At 39.6% G+C, this 20,067-nt stretch overlaps 1 protein-coding gene across 1 annotated transcript in view; it reads left to right on the forward strand.

The window, feature by feature from the left end:
- GREB1L (GREB1 like retinoic acid receptor coactivator) overlaps positions 1 to 20,067 on the forward strand; it is a 159,818-nt gene that overhangs the window by 33,111 nt on the left and 106,640 nt on the right. Inside the window, exons 5-7 of the mRNA XM_025365255.1 lie at positions 1,149 to 1,325; positions 6,810 to 6,986; positions 10,605 to 10,727. Of these exons, the coding sequence (XP_025221040.1) occupies positions 1,149 to 1,325; positions 6,810 to 6,986; positions 10,605 to 10,727 (477 nt within the window). The remainder of the gene's footprint in view (positions 1 to 1,148; positions 1,326 to 6,809; positions 6,987 to 10,604; positions 10,728 to 20,067) is intronic.

The raw sequence follows: 20,067 nt of genomic DNA on the forward strand, positions 1-20,067 counted from the left end.
GTTGGGCTATCAAAGTGGCCCAGCTGGATCAGGTCCTAGCTCCACATCAGTTTGAAGTGTCACAACTCCCTGAGGAAGTCACATGATTAGAGTACAGACAGAATCATTCCCCAGAAGATTTGCAGCAGAACTGTAGCTGTTCCCTGTAACACTGTCTGTGATTCTTGGTGCCTTATACATTCTTCCAGTTAACTGCAATGTGAGTTCTTGGAGGAAGACATATTTTGTTCAATTCTGTATCTCCTGGTCTCGGACAGCATTTGTTGTAAATGTTTGTTTTATAAATGATGAACAGATGAATTCATAGAATACATTATGATATACAAAGTGGTTATATAAGATTTTGTCGCAACTTGTCATGTCATATCATGGTAAAAAGTGAAATGTAACAGTTTTGGCCCGTTCATCTAGGAGCCACAAAATTCTGAACTTCAGTCTCTTCCTCTGTGAAATAAAGAGTATCTATTCTGACTCTATCCCCATCTAGAGAAGTGAATTTGCATTGGAAGTAAAATAACCCTATTACATGCACATACAAACTGCATGGTTTTCAAAGTTTGTTATGTATTTATCATTGCCTCACTTGTGGACCAGACTCACGCCTGTAATCCCAGCACTTTGGGAGGGCAAGGTGGGTGGATCACGAGGTCAAGAGTTCGAAACCAGCCTGGCCAACATGGTGAAACTCCATCTCTACTAAAAATACAAAAAAAAAAAAAAGATTAGCTGGGTGTGGTGGTGCGTGCCTGTAATCTCAGCTACTTGGGAGGCTGAGGCAGGAGAATCGCTTGAACCTGGGAGGCGGAGGTTGCAGTGAGCTGAGATCCCACCATTGCACTCCAGCCTGGGCAGCAGGGCGAGACTCTGTCTCAAAAAAAAAAAAAAAAAAAAAAAAGAAAAAAGAAAATACGAAGTCGTCACTTTGGAGTGAAGCAGAGGGTAATATTTCCTTTCAGTGTCTTTTCAGCTTTGTTCAGAAGGCCACACTTGATAGATTTGTCTTCTGGTTGGAGTAAAGAGATATAGGGACTTTAATTTAGTGTTTAATAGTGATTCCCACAAGTAAATCTACTCTCCAAATGAGTGATAAGAAGATATAATCTCACTAAACATTTCACTGTGTCCTTTTTTTTAAAACTGGTTTTTAGGTTTTTGTCAAGCAGGAAAGGATTTGCGTTTAGTATCACTGTGTATGGAACAAATTGACATCCCAGCAGGATTCCTCCTGGTGGGGGCCAAGTCTCCCAATCTGCCTGAACACATCCTAGTTTGTGCTGTGGACAAGCGATTTCTACCGGATGATCATGGAAAAAATGCACTTTTAGGTGAGTATTTCATGCTTATAAAATTCCTTTCAATATGAGGGAGTTAAAATACACATTTATTTAAAACAACTGCAGAAATTTAAAAAATATACCAGAGGATTATTTGGGGATTATATAGTTTAGTTCAATTATGATACATTTTTTTCTTTTAGTAACTTTTTTTTTTTTTTTGAGATGGAGTCTTGCTCCATCGCCCAGGCTGGGGTGCAGTGATGCAGTCCAGGCTCACTACAACCTCTGCCTCCCAGGTTCAAGTGATTCTCCTGCCTCAGCCTCCCGAGTAGCTGGGACTATAGGCGCATGCCACCACACTCAGCTAATTTTTGTATTTTTGGTAGAGACAAGGCTTCACCATATTGGCCAGAGTGGTCTCAAATCCCTGACCTCGTGATCTGCCTGTCTTGGCCTCCCAAAGTGCTAGGATTACAGGCAGTAACTTCTTAAACATTTATTTTCCTTCCTTCCTTCCTTCCTTCCTTCCTTCCTTCCTTCCTTCCTTCCTTCCTCCCTCCCTCCCTCCCTCCCTCCCTCCCTCCCTTCCTTCCTTCCTTCCTTTTCTTCTTTCTTTCTTTTTTTCTGTCTTTTTTTTTTTTTTTTTTTTTCAGAGTTTCGCTCTTATTACCCTGGCTGGAGTACAGTGGCACAATCTCAGCTCACTGCAATCTCTGCTTCCTGGGTTGAAGCGATCCTCCTGCCTCAGCCTCCTGAGTAGCTGGGATTACAGGTGCCCACCATCATGCCCAGCTACTTTTTGTATTTTTAGTAGAGCCAGGATTTCACCATGTTGGCCAGGCTGGTCTCAAACTCCTGACCTCAGATGATCTGCCTGCCTTGGCCTTCCAAAGTGCTGGGATTACAAGCATGAGCCACCACGCCCAGCCTTTTCATTTTTATTAATTCTCAAAACACTTAGCTTAATTAAATGAATTAAATTTTGACCAGACATTTTTAAAAAGCATGCAATTTATCAAAAATTAATATTTTATAAAGAAAAGAGAATTCACTCTCTATAGTCATTGATATCAAGTCAGCTCTGATACTGGACCTGATATCAAGTCAACTCTCAATTATTCATCTGTGGATTATTCACTTTGTAAGTTATTTGTTATTTTTCCATACCACACATTATTTCTATCTATACTTGTGTGATGTGAATCTCACTTTATATATAACATTAGTTCACCCAAAATAACTAGGACTATATATCTTTATATTTCTATCTATGTGATATAAAATGTAAATGACTTTATCTCAGAATTATTTTACTTTGTGATATTAGTGTCTGGGCTTTCTCACAACATAGCCTCCCTATATCATAAATAACAGACTTGATTTATGTTATTTTAAATAATTAAAAAGATAGCACATGAGATTTGTTGCTTTTTTACTGCTGCATTTCTCTACTGTTGTTTTTGTTTCTCAGAATTTGTCTTACTATAGATGAAAATCATGTTTTAGGCACAAATATCAGTGAAAAGGAAAAAGAATAGAACAGTGAATTCAAATATTGTATTGATCATGATATGTATTTATTTTTGTAGTTTGATACATTCTTCCTAGTTATATAGTGTCATCAGAAAGTCTAGCAATACACTGATCAATAAGTGAGCCTGCACACGCTTTATAGAAGTTCCTTAAATTATAGTTTAAGACTTCTCATGGTTCATAGGAAAAGAAATGGTAGTTTTCATTTTTCATAAGGCTCTGATAAAAAAAGAACATTTTCGGCCGGGCACAGTGGCTCACGCCTGTAATCCCAGCATTCTGGGAGGCCGAGGCGGGTGGATCACAAGGTCAGGAGATAGAGACCATCCTGGCTAACACAGTGAAACCCTGTCTCTACTAAAAATACAAAAAAAAAAAAAAAAAAAGCCAGGCATGGTGGTGGGTGCCTGTAATCCCAGCTACTAGGGAGGCTGAGGCAGAATGGCGTGAACCTGGGAGGCAGAGCTTGCAATGAGCCGAGATCACGCCACTGCACTCCAGCCTGGGCGAGACTCCATCTCAAAAAAAAAAAAAAAAAAAAAAAAGAACATTTTCACTTTTTTTTGTTTAGTGAAATTGAGCAGATGGTTTAATATAGAAGTCTAATGCTAAATCTAATATGCTGGACTAAATTAGCAAAGACGATCCAACTACTCGTTTTTTTATTAAGCAGTATTTATTCAAAATGTACTGTATGACAGAAATCACACGAGGCTCTCACGTAGGGACACAACAGTTATAAGACTCAGTCCTATTCCATACAGAGCTTACTACCTAGTAGGCTGTAGTAGAACAACTTCAGAAAACTTTTTAGCATTTGAAAAGCATTATCGTCTCATCTGATGAAACAGTTCAGGTGTGGCTCTGACTGTAGACAATGAAAATCTCTCATAATGCATTTTTTGTTCAATGATTCTTTGTGACTAGAGAATCCTCTTAGAGTATGTCATAGAAAAGACACAGAAAACACCATCAGAATAATAGACTTCATAATCCTTAGAAATTAGGAGTGAGACCAAAGACCATATGCTTTGGAATCAGAACTGTGTTCAAATTCCAGATTTGCCACTTAGTACTTTAAGAACTTCAGCAAGTATTTTAAGAACTTAAAGTTTTAGATTGCTCGTGCATATAATGGGGTCATTAACACCTACCTTGCAGGGTCATAAAGATCAAATGAGATGATGTCCTTAAAGCACCCACCAAGCACAGTGCTTGGGAGATAGTATTTACTCTTCAAATGGCAATTATTTTACTATTGTGTTTATTAAATACTCTTACAGACTTGGAACCTTGCTTACTTTCTCTAGCCTTGTCAGTGGACATAATTTTTTACTGACCACTTCTCCACGTAAAAGTGCAGTGCAACAGCAAAATGGCAGAAGGTTTTTCTTAAATAAGCACATTGTTGGGATTTTTATGTGTTTGATACTCTATTGTCCAAAAACTAATATCCAACATTTCTTACTTAAAGTGGATGATTTTCATATGCATTAAAATATAGTGGAAAAATGTTTAAGCTTCCGCTATTCTAGAACCCCTGCGGATTCAAATATCAATTTGCCTAAATTTTTATATAAACTATGCAGATTCCAAAGACTATGGGGGAATGATTTAAAAATATATTGATCCAGTTGGTAGTGCATGTGTCCCAAATCTGCCATGCAATTGGAAGACTTGATTGCCAGAAAAACTAAAAGGTAATTTGGCTGAGAGTGGTGTTATTTTTTGTTTTCAATGACAACAAGAACTTCAGGCAGATAAAATCTCCCTTGAAGGAAGGCTAATGCTGAAGCCATACAGAGTTTTTTAAATGGACTGTAGGATTCTAATTCTTTTATGTTGTTAACTTATCATTAATGTGAAGATTCTCTCCTTTGCAGATTATTCTAACCCATGGCTTTTCTTCCTCTTCACACTCTTGCTTTTCACCTCAGAATAGACAGAGGAAAAGATCAAACTTAACCTCGGTAGTTTGTGAATTCTAATTCTCACACTAATGTTTTCTAAACCACTTGGACCTATCAGTTGAGCCTCATGTTTTGGCACTGTTCTTGATTATTTTGGCTGAAAGGTTCTTGTAGCTTTTTTTCTGTGTTTTGGGTGTGGCATATCTACTTCACAGGTCAGGCAGTTTTCCAGGAAGGTGCGACGGTCAAACCAGAATGTAGTTTCCACAAAGGCAGAGACTTTGTCTGCTTTGTTTCGTGCTAAAAAACCTGGTGCCTGCAACAGTGTCTAGCACATAATACAGTATTTGTTGGATGGATGGATGGATGGGTGGATGGATGGATGGATGGATGGATGGGTGGATGGGTGGGTGGGTGGATGGATGTATGGATGGATGGGTGGGTGGATGGATGGATAGATGGATGGATGGATGACTTTGGTGACCTAGGCAGCCACTGGCAACCTTTTTTGCAGGGGGAGGGGCTACTTTTTTAAGGTATTGGACAAATAGATGCTCTCAAATACAATCCATCTCTGAATATATTTTAAGTCATTTATAAAATTATATTGTTTACATGTCTATAAAGTGGCAGTAATAAGTTATTAATTCTGTGTAATCGACCAGAGGTTATGAATCTCTCTTCTTCACCACTGTTTCCCTAGTGTTTAGCAAAATGCCTAGCATATGGGTAGATGCTCAATATATAGTTGTTGACTGAATAATAATAAATTGGACTTCCCATTTATAAATGCTTTGAATTGATGGTTAGCATTCTGAGATTAGGATATTGTGAGATATTCTATCATTAATCCTTGTGGCTTTTCTCTTCTCAATTTATATATCTTTGTTAATTATTAATATTTATCAGGTTAGCTCAGAGGTCTGAAAAGAGTGTATCACTTCATCAGTGAATTTGTTTTCAGGTATTTATGTATAGAAATATTGCCTTTATACAATATGGAATGCCCTTTCTTATTACAACATTTTTGTGCTTTTCATCTATGTCACAGTAAATGTGTTATGTCCTCATCAGACACAACAAGAAGAACCCACTCTTACTGTCTGTTTTTAGTCTGTGTATTAAGGGGGACTGAAAAGTTAATTTTCAATAAAAAAAGGCATGGCAAAAAAAAAAAAAAAGGCATGGCTTTTCATCTTCCCAGTTTTCTCTGTTTCTTCTTTTTTCCGTGTCCCCTGTTCTAACCAGGTCACCAACATTTTTGTTTTGTTTAATTTGTCTGAGTGGAATTATTTGGATATTAGAGCTAAAGGAATAATAAGCTAGTATGAATAAAGAAGTGTTAGAAAAGGAGAAATGGGAATCTCATGGTACTCCTGTCGGAAAGTATAGCTAGATCTCACAGAAACTAGAAGCTGATAGAGCCCTGAATTTGCACATCTGGCCCGTGCTCTGCTCTCCTCTTGGCAGATCAGCTTCCTCTTCATGGTTCTTGGTTCCCATACCCTAGCTTACCTGTGGCTGACGTAACCCTAATTGGGATTCCAATTCTGTAAAACCTTACAAATCCAGGGTCCAGTACCACCTGCCTGACTTTTTGTATTTATTTCAAAATTCCAGGAGAGAGATTCTGACTGTCCCAGACTGGGTCAGATGGTGGGCCACAGGCTCACCAGCTGTGACCATGGAGGCAAGTCTGAGTGGTAGAGAGGGCAGAGAACCAGGTTATCTAAGGAAGGAGTATGTGGGGAAGAAATAATAGACATTCTAGAACCAAGCTTTTTATTATATTATGTGCTCTATTTCCTTAACCATTATCTACTGTATTTATCAACCCTATTTCCTTAACCTTTTAGAGGCTAACCTTTCCTTTCCTTTTAGAGCAGCATTTAAATTATTTCCAGTCTTTCACTGTTACAAAATAACTCTGCTAAAGAAATGTGTACCTGTTTTTTTTCCCTCTGAATTATTTCCTTGAGATTGAGACATTTTTGGGTCAAAGAATGTGAACGTTTCTATGCTGTTTAATACATAAAAGTATTGTATCAACTTACAAGGCCATTAGTAACATTGGTTTTCCTCACTTCAGGGTTTTCTGGAAATTGTATCGGCTGTGGAGAAAGAGGATTTCGATATTTCACGGAATTTTCCAACCACATTAACTTGAAGCTCACCACTCAGCCAAAGAAGCAGAAGCACTTAAAGTACTACCTAGTCAGAAGCTCCCAGGGTGTACTGTCTAAGGGACCTCTTATCTGCTGGAAAGGTAGTCAATTTCCAGGAAGAAAAGGGGAGGGAATGGAGATTTTAGAGTGGTGACAAGTGACCCATACAAGATTCGGAGTTCAGGTGGGATACAGATAAACATCTCAAGTTCAGAAGGATATCCAAAAATTTAAAGCCTTCTGGTGTGTTATTTGACTTGCCCCTTACATTTTTAACAAAGACAATTCAAGTGTAGGAAAGTGCATGTCTCTGTATTTGTCTCTTGGGAAGGGGGTACAGCTCTCAAGGGGAAAAATGGACTTTTTCTAGCTCTTCCGTCATTTAGAGAGGACCTCAGAGTGACAGCTCCTTGGTTAGATGCCCTTTTGACTCTATTTAATTTCTTTGGAGATTTTTGAACATCCGTATTTTTTTTCTATTTTAACTAGAGCTAAACATACTTAGAATAAACATTTATGTTCTCTTCATAATACCTGGGAAAACACACTATTAAGTTGGCAAAGTGTTATTTCTTATAAATTAGGAAGAACTTAACTTATTTATAGAAATGAATCCAGTTGAAACTTCACATCTTCATGTGCTTGATAGGAATTGACAGAAGTTCTCTTCACTGTGCTAAAGAAAAGAAGTATTTAATTGTTATTCTATTGATCAGTTTCTTAGATGCTGAGATTTTTTTCTCCATATAATAACTATCTTTTTCTTTTTGAGATGGAGTCTCGCTCTGTCGCCCAGGCTGGAGTGCAGAGGCACAATCTCGGCTCACTGCAAGCTCCACCTCCCAGGTTCATGCCATTCTCCTGCATCAGCCTGCCGAGTAGCTGGGACTACAGGCACCCGCCACCACGCCCAGCTAATTTTTTGTATTTTTAGTAGAGACGGGGTTTCACCATGTTAGCCAGGATGGTCTCAATCTCCTGACCTTGTGATCTGCCCACCTCGGCCTCCCAAAGTGCTGGGATTACAGGCGTGAGCCACCGCACCCAGCCTATAATAACTGTGTGTGTGTGTGTGTGTGTGTGTGTGTGTGTGTGTGTGTATTTTTTTTTTTTTTTTTTTTTTTGAGACAGCATCTCCTTCTGTTGCCCAGGCTGTAGTGCAGCAGTGAGATCTTGGCTCATTGCAACCTTTACCTCCCAGGTTCAAGCGATTCTCCTGCTTCAGCCTCCTGAGTAGCTGGAATTGCAGGCGTGTGACACCACACCCGGCTAATTTTTGTATTTTTAGTAGAGAAGGGGTTTCATCATATTGGTCAGGCTGGTCTCAAACTCCTGACCTCGTGATCTGCCCACCTTGGCATCCCCAAGTGCTGGGATTACAGGTGTGAGCCACCGTGCCTGGCCTATAATAACTATTTTTAATGTTTCTATTTGTTGTCTATACAATATTTTTTCCTGACTATGAAAAACAGCATAATATTCCAAATTACAACTGCAGGTTTGTTTCTGAGTCCTTCACCTTAATTTCTCTTAGTTACCTTTGAAGTAGCATTATATAGTTCTTTAGGAAATGGGTACATATTCCAAAATAGGTATCATCAGAACTTAAAGCTTGTGACCACTGAATCATAAGCTGGTGAATAAGTCTTTGTCCTATTAAATGATTTTTCTCAGAAAAATCATTTTGAATGTCATGAATCCTAATAGAAGGGTAAAAGTAGGATAGGTATCACCTCCCTCCCTTTTAATTTCCTTCTTTAGCCTTGTTTTGGTTGCATAAAATATTTTTAACTTCTTAGTTAGTACTCAGTGGCAATTCATCTTTCCTTCCTTCCTTCCTTCCTTTTCCTTCTTTTCTTTTTTTCTTCCTTCCTTCCTTCATTCCTTCCCCTTTCCCTTTTTCTTCCTTTCTTCCTTTCCTTTCCTTTCCTTTCCTTCCTTTCCCTTTCCTTTTTCCTTTTCCTTTCCTTTGCTTTCTTTCCCTTCCCCCTTTCCCCCTTTCCCCCTTTCTCTGCCTCTCCTCTCCCCTCCCCTCTCCTCCCCTCCCCTCTCCTCTCTTTCCTTTCTTTCCTTCTTACACGATCTCACTCTGTTGCCCAGGCTGGACTGCGGTGGCTCACTGCAACCTCTCCCACCCCAGGCTGAAGTGATCTTCCTGCCTCAGCCTCCCAAGGAGCTGGGACTACAGACGCACACCACTGTACCTGGCTAATTTTTGTATTTTTTGTAGGGACAGGGTTTCACCATGTTGCCCAGACTGGTCTCGAACTCTTGAGTTCAAGTGATCCACCCGCTTTGGCCTCTCAAAGTGGTAGCGTTACATGCATGAGCCACCATGCCTGGCCTCATTTTTCTAATAAAGAATAACATTTGTGAGAGAAGCCTCACGTTTATAATAGTTGCTATTTTGGAGCTGAAATTATATTTATTTGTATAATTTATATATACATACATATAATATCAATATACATATGTGCATATATTACATATTGGAGATATGCTCTTAGGCCAGAATACAGTACTCCTCATAGAAGGTAATAGCATAGAAGGTTATAGAAAACTGCTTCCAGTCATTGTATGTATCTGATAAACTTGGAGACACTCGAAAGGACCCTCTGTAATTAACTTTGTCGTATAAAATTATTTATATTCCTTTTTCACATGCTACTTTTTAGGCCGGGCGCGGTGGCTCAAGCCTGTAATCCCAGCACTTTGGGAGGCCGAGACTGGTGGATCACGAGGTCAGGAGATCGAGACCATCCTGGCTAACACGGTGAAACCTCGTCTCTACTATAAAATACAAAAAACTAGCCGGGCGAGGTGGCGGGCGCCTGTAGTCCCAGCTACTCGGGAGGCTGAGGCAGGAGAATGGCGTGAACCCGGGAGGCGGAGCTTGTAGTGAGCTGAGATCCGGCCACTGCACTCCAGACTGGGCGACAGAGTGAGACTCCGTCTCAAAAAAAAAAACAAAAAAAAAAAAAACATGCTACTTTTTGAGACTAATAGGGTAAAATTTGGTTGGAAGTTAACAGTCCCATAGGCTGTGATAATATTTACTATCTACCTGAATCAGTACAAAGCACTAATAAAATATCATCCCAGAGGCCCATTAATACTGGCTTACTTAAAATGAAGCTTGGCATAGCATGATCAGTAACCACTTTGAATATTGGCTGTCTCCTTTAATAAGAACTGAGAATAATATTAATTTGAGCATTTAAAATTTTTCTCTACTGCCTATACATTTTTCTTTGCTTCTGTTTTTGGACCTAAATTAAGGTTGAGAAGAGAAGGTTATAGGCAGCCTAGACAGACCATAGGTTACTGTTCTACACTTAAACCAATCCCAGGTAGGGTGTTAACTGGTATTGAAAGGCCTATTAGGTTTTCATAAATTATTAATGTTTTAGCCTCTGTCTTACCCATAAAACTAGCATGACTATATTGGTTATGAGTATATTTCCTCTGGGAACTAGTATTTAGGGAACAAAGGTCCAATTTCTTTGCAACCATTTCTTTGTCTTCCAAACAAAAGCGTTGTATTCACTAGTTTAAAGATTCTGTTGGAGTCAGGATGGGGAAGGGGATCTCTAATTAGAGAAGTGGCTGCCACTTAAGGAGCAGCAATTTAATTTAGAGATTTTATGGATTGTGTCCCCATCACCTGTTTTAACAGATCATTGGTCACTTCATACAGTGTAATTTTTACTCTTTTCCAGAATGTAGAAGCCGACAATCCTCTGCTTCTTGCCACTCTATTAAACCAAGCTCTTCAGTGTCATCAACTGTGACCCCAGAAAATGGGACAACTAATGGATACAAATCAGGATTCACTCAGACAGGTATGGGGTATTTTTCTTTTGGCATTTCAAGCATCACATGTATATTTAATGAGGCTTTTTAAAGTATATATTTACTGCTGGCTGGTTTGAATAGAGAGATTTGAAAATAAAGGTATTACTTGAGTTACTATTAGAATTAGAACTCAGCCTTGAGATGGATTAATCCGTGAATGACCAGAACCCAAGTCCTCACAGTCCTGACAGTGGTAGGAAATTTAGCTGAAGCCTAGGACATTATTCTAGGGGGAGACTGACAGTAGGCAATAAGTGGAAATCCAGACACGAGGGAAGTCTGCATCATAGCCATCCAGTGGCAAGTACTGGAGACAGTCATGAAGACTGGAGTTCCAGGGTAGGGCTCTAGCTAAGCCCACAGAACATCATAGGGAGTAGTGCACCAACTGGGATACAAAACAAGGTCCCAAGCTAGGATTGTGGATCACAACGGATGAACCCAGGATCTAGTTTCTAGTGGTACAAAAGAGGCACTGGTTATGAGTAACTAGATAAAATCTTAGTGCCTGAAACTAGGTCACAATATCAGGACAGGATCAGCAGAATGACTGATCGTACTGAGCAGATAAGCTACTAGTCTGAGGCTTCTAAAAATTCCTCCAGCATAGAGCACCGGCCCAGGCCCTGAGGCCAAGATAAAATTCCAGGTGGAACTTCATGGTTCCAGGTGGCCAAAGGGCTGGAGGACTTTACCTGAAGAGATCACTGCAGATAGTATTTGAGAAAATTACTCAGAACCAGCCTTGGTTATATCTTAGGCAAGAAGGAAAGTATTTTAAAAGACTTTGTGAATTTTTTTTCAGTTCACTTGTTTTTTGTGGAGTACATTTTACTCGTCTGATACACAAACTTCATAGCATATGTACTTTGCCAGTGTTAACCACAAATTGAGAAGAAGGTGGTCTCCATTTGCTGCATAGCATACCTCTTTCAAATTAATGTGAAATTGTGATGAGCTGGTCAATTGTTTCTACTTATTTTCAAGATAGAAGTGATTATTGGAATATATTAGCAGCAGCAGCAATGATAATAAGGCTAACTTTCTTTGGGACATTTCTTGCTATGTGCCTGTACTAAGCTAAGCCCACCTCTTCCTGGATTGTAAAAAGTTTGGCTTTTAAATTGCGCGGGAGATTTAGATAGAGGCTCTGATCTGAGAGAATAGACCACTTCTGTTTAGAATAAATGAGAGAACATAGTGTCACTACGTATTCAAGAAAGAAACAAGTTAGCATTTGGCTCTGGCCATTGAAAGAATAGCCTTCATTACATTAATGACACACCTGTATGTCTCTCTTAGAATACCATTTTTGTAATTTGATTGATCCCATAGTATACGTTATGCTGTGAAATATCATTTTTAAAACCACAGTATTAAAAGCTAAGATTTACTTCATTACAACAAAAACGTATCAAGTGTTTATTTTGTTTTAAGAACCTTATCAGATGCTATAAGGCAGGGTTTCAGTACTCGACTGATGTCTGCAATGACTTAAAAAACATTCATGGCTGGGCATGGTGGTTCACGCCTGTAATCCCAGCACTTTGAGAGGCCACGGTGGGTGGATCACTTGAGGTCAGGAATTCGAGACCGGTCTGGCCAACATGGCGAAACCCCGTCTCTATCAAATATACAAAAATTAGCCAGGCATGGTGGCATGCGCCTGTAATTCTAGCTACTTGGGAGGCTGAGGCACGAGAATTGCTTGTACACAACCACGAGGTGGAAGTTGCAGTGAGCTGAGATTGTGCCACTGCATTCCAGCCTGGATGAGACTCTGTCTCAAAAGAAAAAAAATTAATATAAGGGATTAAAGAACAATAAAACAGGGCCAGGCACAGTGGCTCATGCCTATAATCCCAGCACTTTGGTAGGTAAGCCTAGGCGTGTGGATCCCTTCAGCTCAGGAGTTCGATATCAGCCTGGGCAACATAGTGAAACCACGTCTCTACTAAAAATACAAAAATTAGCCGGGTGCTCTTGCAGTGAGTTGAGATACTGCCACAGCACTCTGGCCTGGGCAACAGAGCCAGACCCTGTCTGAAAAAAAACAAAAGAAAAAGAACAATAAAACATGTAACCTTTCCTAAGAGGGAGAGATAGGTATGTAAATAAGCAGTTGTACCTGAAAATAATAACAAGATATTAAAATGTTAATAAGAAGTAATACAATTTTAATTATACCAGAAAATATACTTTGTAAACAAATTTTGCTTTGAAAGAGGAAATCAAGATTCAGGCTTTAGCAAACACTTCCCCAGTTGCCATCATGAAACACAGGCCAAGAGCAAGGGGAAGGCACTGACTGACTCACCGTGAACACAGTGGCCAAGTTTTAATGCTCACATTCTTTTGTGTCCCTGTGAGGATGTAAGTGGTAATTTGACCATGAAAATTAGTTATTAACAATTTCAGATGCAACTTAGAAAATTTAATAAAAGAAAGTGCCTTTATAAGTGATGCTTTGTATCTAAAATTTTGTATTAATGAATTATGTTTATAGACTCTTCAATAATTTCTTTCTTCTGACACTTGAACATAATCGACTGTAGAAATTTCATGTTGGCATTATGATACCATCACAAATATTAGCATGTGCAGCACCTCCTTAACTGATTGATTGAGGTTCACCTTTCTATAGGAGATTGTTTTCTCCCCAATCTTAATTTGCAGTCAGTGACTATCTGTAATCAACCGTTTTTAGCCTCAAGTATGGGTACACACATTGTATAGTATTTGAAGAAGAGTTTAATGCACTATTTGCATGCCTTTGTCTTGAGTTCTACCTGCTAAGCTATATATATTCTATTCTGGTTGGGTTATGACTTATTGCTTGCATATTTTCTCTTAACATTTTCTTCCTTTTTTTTGATATGGAGTCTCACTGTGGTGCCCAGGCTGGAGTGCAATGGCACTATCTTGGCTCATTGCAATCTCCACCTCCCGGGTTCAAGCGATTCTCCTGCCTTAGCCTCCTGAGTAGCTGGGATTACAGTTGCGTGCTACCACACCCGGCTAATTTTTGTATTTTTAGTAGAGACAGGGTTTCACCATATTGGCCAGGCTGTTCTCAACTCCTGACCTCGTGATCTGCCCGCCTTGGCCTCCCAAAGTGCTGGGATTACAGGCATGAACCACCACACCTGGCCTTCTCTTAACATTTTCATGTAATTGCTAATTCAAATTTTGGCCACCAAACTCAGTGAAATATTTTATCATTTTTACTGAAGGGGGCTATATTTTTATCTCCCTGCATTATAAACGTGACATACACATATATGATGTTTAATTGGGATAAAAGTTCAGGAATAGATGAAAAATGCATTTGTCTAACTCAGGATCTTGAAAATTTCCAAGTTTTTTTATAAAGGCTTTATTGTTTTAATTCTTGCAGTTAAGTCTGTGAGTCATTTTGAGTTAATTTTTGTGTAGTGTGAAATGAGAGTTTAAATTCATCTTTTCATGTGTGGATATCCAGTTGTACCAGCACCATTTGTTGAGCAGACCGTTTTCTCCTCAGTGAATTGCATTTGTCAGATGACTCTAAATATAAGGATTTGTTTCTGGAAAAAATGATAAAATGGGCCTCATCAAAATTGAAATCTTTTACACTTCAAAAGTCAGTTGACTCTAAATATAAGGATTTGTTTTTGGAAAAATTGATAAAATGGACCTCATCAAAATTCAAAACTTTTACACTTCAAAATTTTAAGGATAAAGAAAATATGGTATATATACACAATGGAATTCTATTTAGTTGTAAAAAAAGAATGAAATCCTGTCATTTGAAGGAACATGGATGGGACCGGAGGTCATTATGATAAATAAGCCAGGCACAGAAAAACACATAACACGTGTTCTCACACGTGGGAGCTAAAAACAGTTGATTTCATGAAGACAGAGAGTAGAATGATGGTTACCAGAGGCTGCACAGGGTGAGGAGATGGGGATGAAGAGAGGTTGGCTAATGTGTACAAACATAAAGTTAGATAGAAAAAATAAGTTCTAGTGTTTGATAGCAGAGCAGCATGACTATAGTAGTAACCAATAATATATATTTTTAAATAGCATGAAGAGAAGATTTGAATGTTCCCAGTACACACAAAAAAAGATAAATGTTTGAGGTGATGGATATCCTACTTACCCTGATTTGATCATTACATATTGTATGCATGTATCAAAATATTATCTGTACCCCATTAATATGTCCAGTTATTATCTGTCCATAAAAAGACATCATTAAGAAATGAAAAGACAAACAACAGAGTGGTAAAAATATTAGCAAAGCACAAATCTAATAAAGTATTAACACCCAGAATTTACAAACGCTCTTACACAGCTTAATAATAAGATGACAATGCAACTGAAATATGGGCAAAGGATTTGGAATAGACATTTCTTCAAATAATATATACAAATGGCTAATAAGCACATGAAAAGATACTCAATATCATTAGTCAGGGAAATGCAAATCAAAACCATAATGAGGGCCAGGTGCAGTGACTCATGCCTGTAATCCCAGCACTTTGGGAGGCCGAGGCAGGCAGATCACCTGAGGTCAGGAGTTTGAGACCAGCCTGCCCAGCATGGTGAAACCCCATCTCTAGTAAAAATACAAAATTAGCCAATTGTGGTGGCGTGTGCCTGTAATTCCAGCTACTCAGGAGGCTGAGGCAGGAGAATCACTGGAACCCGGGAGGTGGAGGTTGCAGTGAGCCGAGATTGCACCATTGCACTCCAGCCTGGGCAAAAAGAGAGAAACTCCATCTCAAAAAAAAAAAAAATAGTAATGAGATACTACTTCACATCCTCTAGAATGGCTATCAGAAAAAAGACAGTAACAAGTGTCTGTGCGTGTGGAGAAGTGGGAACGATTATACACCACTGATAGGAATGCATTGGTAAAATGTGGCAGCCATTTTGGAATACAGTTTGGCAGTTTCTCAAAAAGTTGAACATAAAACTACCATGCAGCCCAGCAATTCCACTCCCAGATATCTACCCAAGAGAAATTAAAGTATATGTTCTCATAAAAACTTGCATGCAAATGTTCATAACATCATTATTCGTTATAATAAAAAACTAGCACCAACTAAATGTTGATTAACTTGTGAATGGCTAGACAAAAATGTAATGTATCCATATAATGGAATACCATCCAGCAATAACGAGAAACAAACTGTCGAGACAAGCTGCATCATGGATGAATCTCAAAAATATGATATTAAGTGAAAGGAACCAGCTGAAAGAGACCACTTATTGTATGGTTCTATGTATGTGAAATGTGCAGACAAGGCAAATTTATAGAGGAAGGAAAGAAGATTAGTGCTTGCCTGGAGCAGGGAGTGGGAATGGAGATGAACAGAAAATAGGGTATGAGCATTCTTATTAAGGGGATGAAAATGTTCTAACGCTGATTTATGGTGATGGTTACACAACTTTGTAAGGTTACTAAAAATCATTGAATTGTATACTTGAAATGGGCAAATTTTATACATAAAGTATACCTCAATTAAGCTATAAAAATAGATTAAAAAGCTGCTCTGAGAAAATTCATAATCCTTTGGGGTGGCACTGTTTCTCTTTCAGTTTAATACAATCTAATTTATTGAATATCTACACTGGGGTGAGCACTTTTTCAGAGCAGATGGTAAACAGCGCAGGGCTGGGAGTCAGAGTCCTGCTATTAAGATACTGTACCTGACATATATTGGCTGACAATTGGGATAAGCCAATCAATTTTTCTGTGCTTCAGTTGCCTTTTCTTATTTGCAAAAACTGAAATTAACAACACCTGTTTTGCAACTTTGTGAGGAATGACTTAGCCTTGCTACCACACTTCTGCTCGTGTGACACTGTTCCCTGTTATAATGAGTTGCGAACCTTCTATATTCTCTTATACGCTAGAAGCTTTATGTTCTTTTTGTTTCTCTCTGTATCACCTGGTACCAGACAAATGCCTGGAAATAAATGTTATTTGAATTCTGTTTTTATTTAAATTAGATATTAGCATTTGGGGATTATTAATTTAGTCTTTCTTTATTAAGAGTACTGGTATGTACTGTTTTCTAAATGAAGATAATATGCTCATCCACCATTAAAAGAACACATGTTTTATCCCCTAGCTTGTAGGGAAGCATAGGGGTGAGCCTCCTAAGCTCTGCCCCTGTCACTCATAGTATGGCTTTTAGGAAGATTCTATGAAGCAGGGCCACTTTATGATTTTCTTGGGCCCTAGGTATCTTTGCCTATGTGGGCTCTTCCTCTGTAGAAAAACGTGTAAAATTATGTTTTATAACTGTCGATATAAGGTGAATATATTATCATTACATATAAAGTCTGGCTCGGCGGCTCCTGCCTGTAATGCCAGCACTTGGGGAGGCCGAGGTGGGCAGGTCGCTTGAGCCCCAAAGTTCAAGACCAGCCTGGGCACCGTGGCAAAATCCTGTCTCTACAAAAAATATAAAAATTAGCCAGGTGTGGTGGCAAGCATCTATAGTCCCAGCTACTGAAAAGGCTGAGGCAGGAGAATTGCTTGAGCCCGGGAGGCAGAGGTTGCAGTGAGCCAAGATTGTGCCCCTGCACTCCAGCCTGAGCAACAGAAAAAAAAAACAAAAAAAACAAAAAAAAAACAGAAAGTGTTGATCATAAAGGAAAAGACTGATATTTTACTACATTAAAATTATAACTTCTAACTATTAGGAGTCACCATAGAGTAAAAAAACAAGCCATAAATTGGGAGATGATATGTGTAATACATAAAACTAACAAAGAACTAGTATCCAGAACATATAAGGAATACTTATGGGCCAGGCATATGGCTCATGCCTGTAATCTTCACTCTTTGGGAGGCTGAGGCGGGAAGATCACTTGAACCCAGGAGGTTGAGGCTGCAGTGAGCTATGATCTTGCCACTGCACTCCAGCCTGGGCAACAGAGCTAGGCTCTACCTTAAAAAATAAATTAAAAAAGCATATTTATGAATTAATAAGAAAAATATGTCAGTAGAAACAGTGAGCAGAACTTCAACAGGCGCTTCACAAAAGAGAATATCCAAGTGGGCAATAAATACATGAGAAGATGATTAACCACTTTGGTAATCAGGAAAATTAGATTAAAAATACGAGATACTATATTCAGATCCCAAATTGGCAGTGAATTTAAGTGTGACAAATAGTTGATGTTGGCAAGGATTTCTTTTTTTTTTTTTTTGAGATGGAGTCTTGCTCTGTCGCCCAGGCCGGAGTGCAGTGGCACAATCTCGGCTCACTGCAAGCTCTGCCTCCCGGGTTCACGCCATTCTCCTGCCTCAGCCTCCCGAGTAGCTGGGACTACAGGCGCCTGCCACCTCACCCAGCTAGTTTGTGGGGTTTCACCATGTTAGCCAGGATGGTCTCGATCTCCTGACCTCGTGATCCGCCCACCTCGGCCTCCCAAAGTGCTGGAATTACAGGTGTGAGCTACCATGCCTGGCCAGATGTTGGCAAAGATTTCAAGCAATAAGAACTAATATACACTGCTGGTAGGAGTGTTAATTGATACCAAATCTCTGTAAGTAAATTGCAATACATAGTAAAGTAGAAAATGTGCATATTCTCTGATCCAGCTACTCCATTCTAAGGAAGATTTTGTATATGTGCACCAAGAGGTATGTACAAGATTGTTCATGGCAGTGTTCTTCACAGCCACCTTAAACAGGAAACAACTAAAGTGTCCATTAAAAATAGAATGGGTAAGTAAATTGTGAGATACTCGTATTTAGGGCCAGGTGAGGTGGCTCATGCCTGTAGTCCTGGCACTTTGGGAGGCTGAGGCTGCTGGATTGCTTGAGGTCAGGAGTTCAAGACTAGCCTTGTCTTGAACATAGTGAAATCTTGTCTCTACAAAAATACAAAAAAATAAAAATAAAAATTAGCAATGCGTGTTGACACACGCCTGTAGTCCCAGTTAGTTGGGGACCTGAGGCAGGAGGATGTCTCGAGCCCAGGAGGTCAAGGCCACAGTGAGCTGTGATCTCACCACTGCACTCCAGCCTGGGCAACAGAGTGACACCTTGCCTCAAAACAACAACAAATATATATATATATATATATAATGAAATAGCATATGACAATGAAAATAAACAGATGCCTACCCCTAGCACTACAGAGGAATCTTACAAAGATGATATTGAACAAAAAAGTCATTCACAAAAGACTCCGTCCAATATTATTTCATTTCTATTACATTAAAGAAAGGCGAAACTAAACTATTTGAGAAATGCATGCAAAACACAGTGATCACCTCTGGGCAGAAGGAGGGAGCTGGGATGGGGAAGAGCACACAGGAGGCTACCAGCGGCTGACAGTATTTTGTTTTGTGTTTTTTTTTTTTTTTTTTTTTTTGAGACGGAGTCTCGCTCTGTCACCCAGGCTGGAGTGCAGTGGCGCGATCTCGGCTCACTGCAAGCTCCGCCTCCCGGGCTTATGCCATTCTCCTGCCTCAGCCTCCCGAGTAGCTGGGACCACAGGCGCCCGCCAACTCGCCCGGCTAGTTTTTTTTTTGTATTTTTTAGTAGAGACGGGGTTTCACCGTGTTCGCCAGGATGGTCTCGATCTCCTGACCTCGTGATCCACCCGTCTCGGCCTCCCAAAGTGCTGGGATTACAGGCTTGAGCCACCGCGCCCGGCCTGTGTTTTTTCTTTGACTTGGATGGTGGTTTGATATTTACCCTGTGGTTATTCCTTAAGCTATAAATAAATGTTTTATGCACTCTTCTGTATTATGATACATCTCAATGAGAACAAAAGGGTGGATTTACCACCCCCGCCCCACCCGCCACCAAACTACATACATGTACTAATGTATGTAGTCCTCATACTTTGATAGCAAGTAGTATCATAGGCAGGGATGCTATGGTGTAATAATAATGTTTGGGTCTTTTGAGTTTTTCTATTCCCCAGTGTGGTGACTGCACAGTGGGATTGTTGCTGTCATAATAATCTCTCATAGCTGACCTTACTGTCTAAGAAGCAAGTGGGCAGGAACAACCCTAAATGGAACTCCGTAAGTGTCCAACACTTTTCCTTCCCCGTCCTCCACCATGGCTTCCTTTCCTTTTCCTTCCAAGAGTTTAGAGCTCTCATACTGCCCTCTGTGTGTCCAGAATATTTTGTGATCTGCCACCCCCTAACCTAGGCCTTCCCTGCTCACACAACCTATCAAGATCTGCCACCCCCTAACCTAGGCCTTCCCTGCTCACACAACCTATCACTTTGTTTCCATTTCCCCCCAACTCCTCCTCTGTCCCTGGTGATGGCTGTTTAAGAAGCAAATTGTATGGGA

The sequence above is a fragment of the Theropithecus gelada genome, chromosome 18 (genome assembly GCF_003255815.1).
Source record: "Theropithecus gelada isolate Dixy chromosome 18, Tgel_1.0, whole genome shotgun sequence".
Classification (NCBI taxonomy): domain Eukaryota; kingdom Metazoa; phylum Chordata; class Mammalia; order Primates; family Cercopithecidae; genus Theropithecus; species Theropithecus gelada.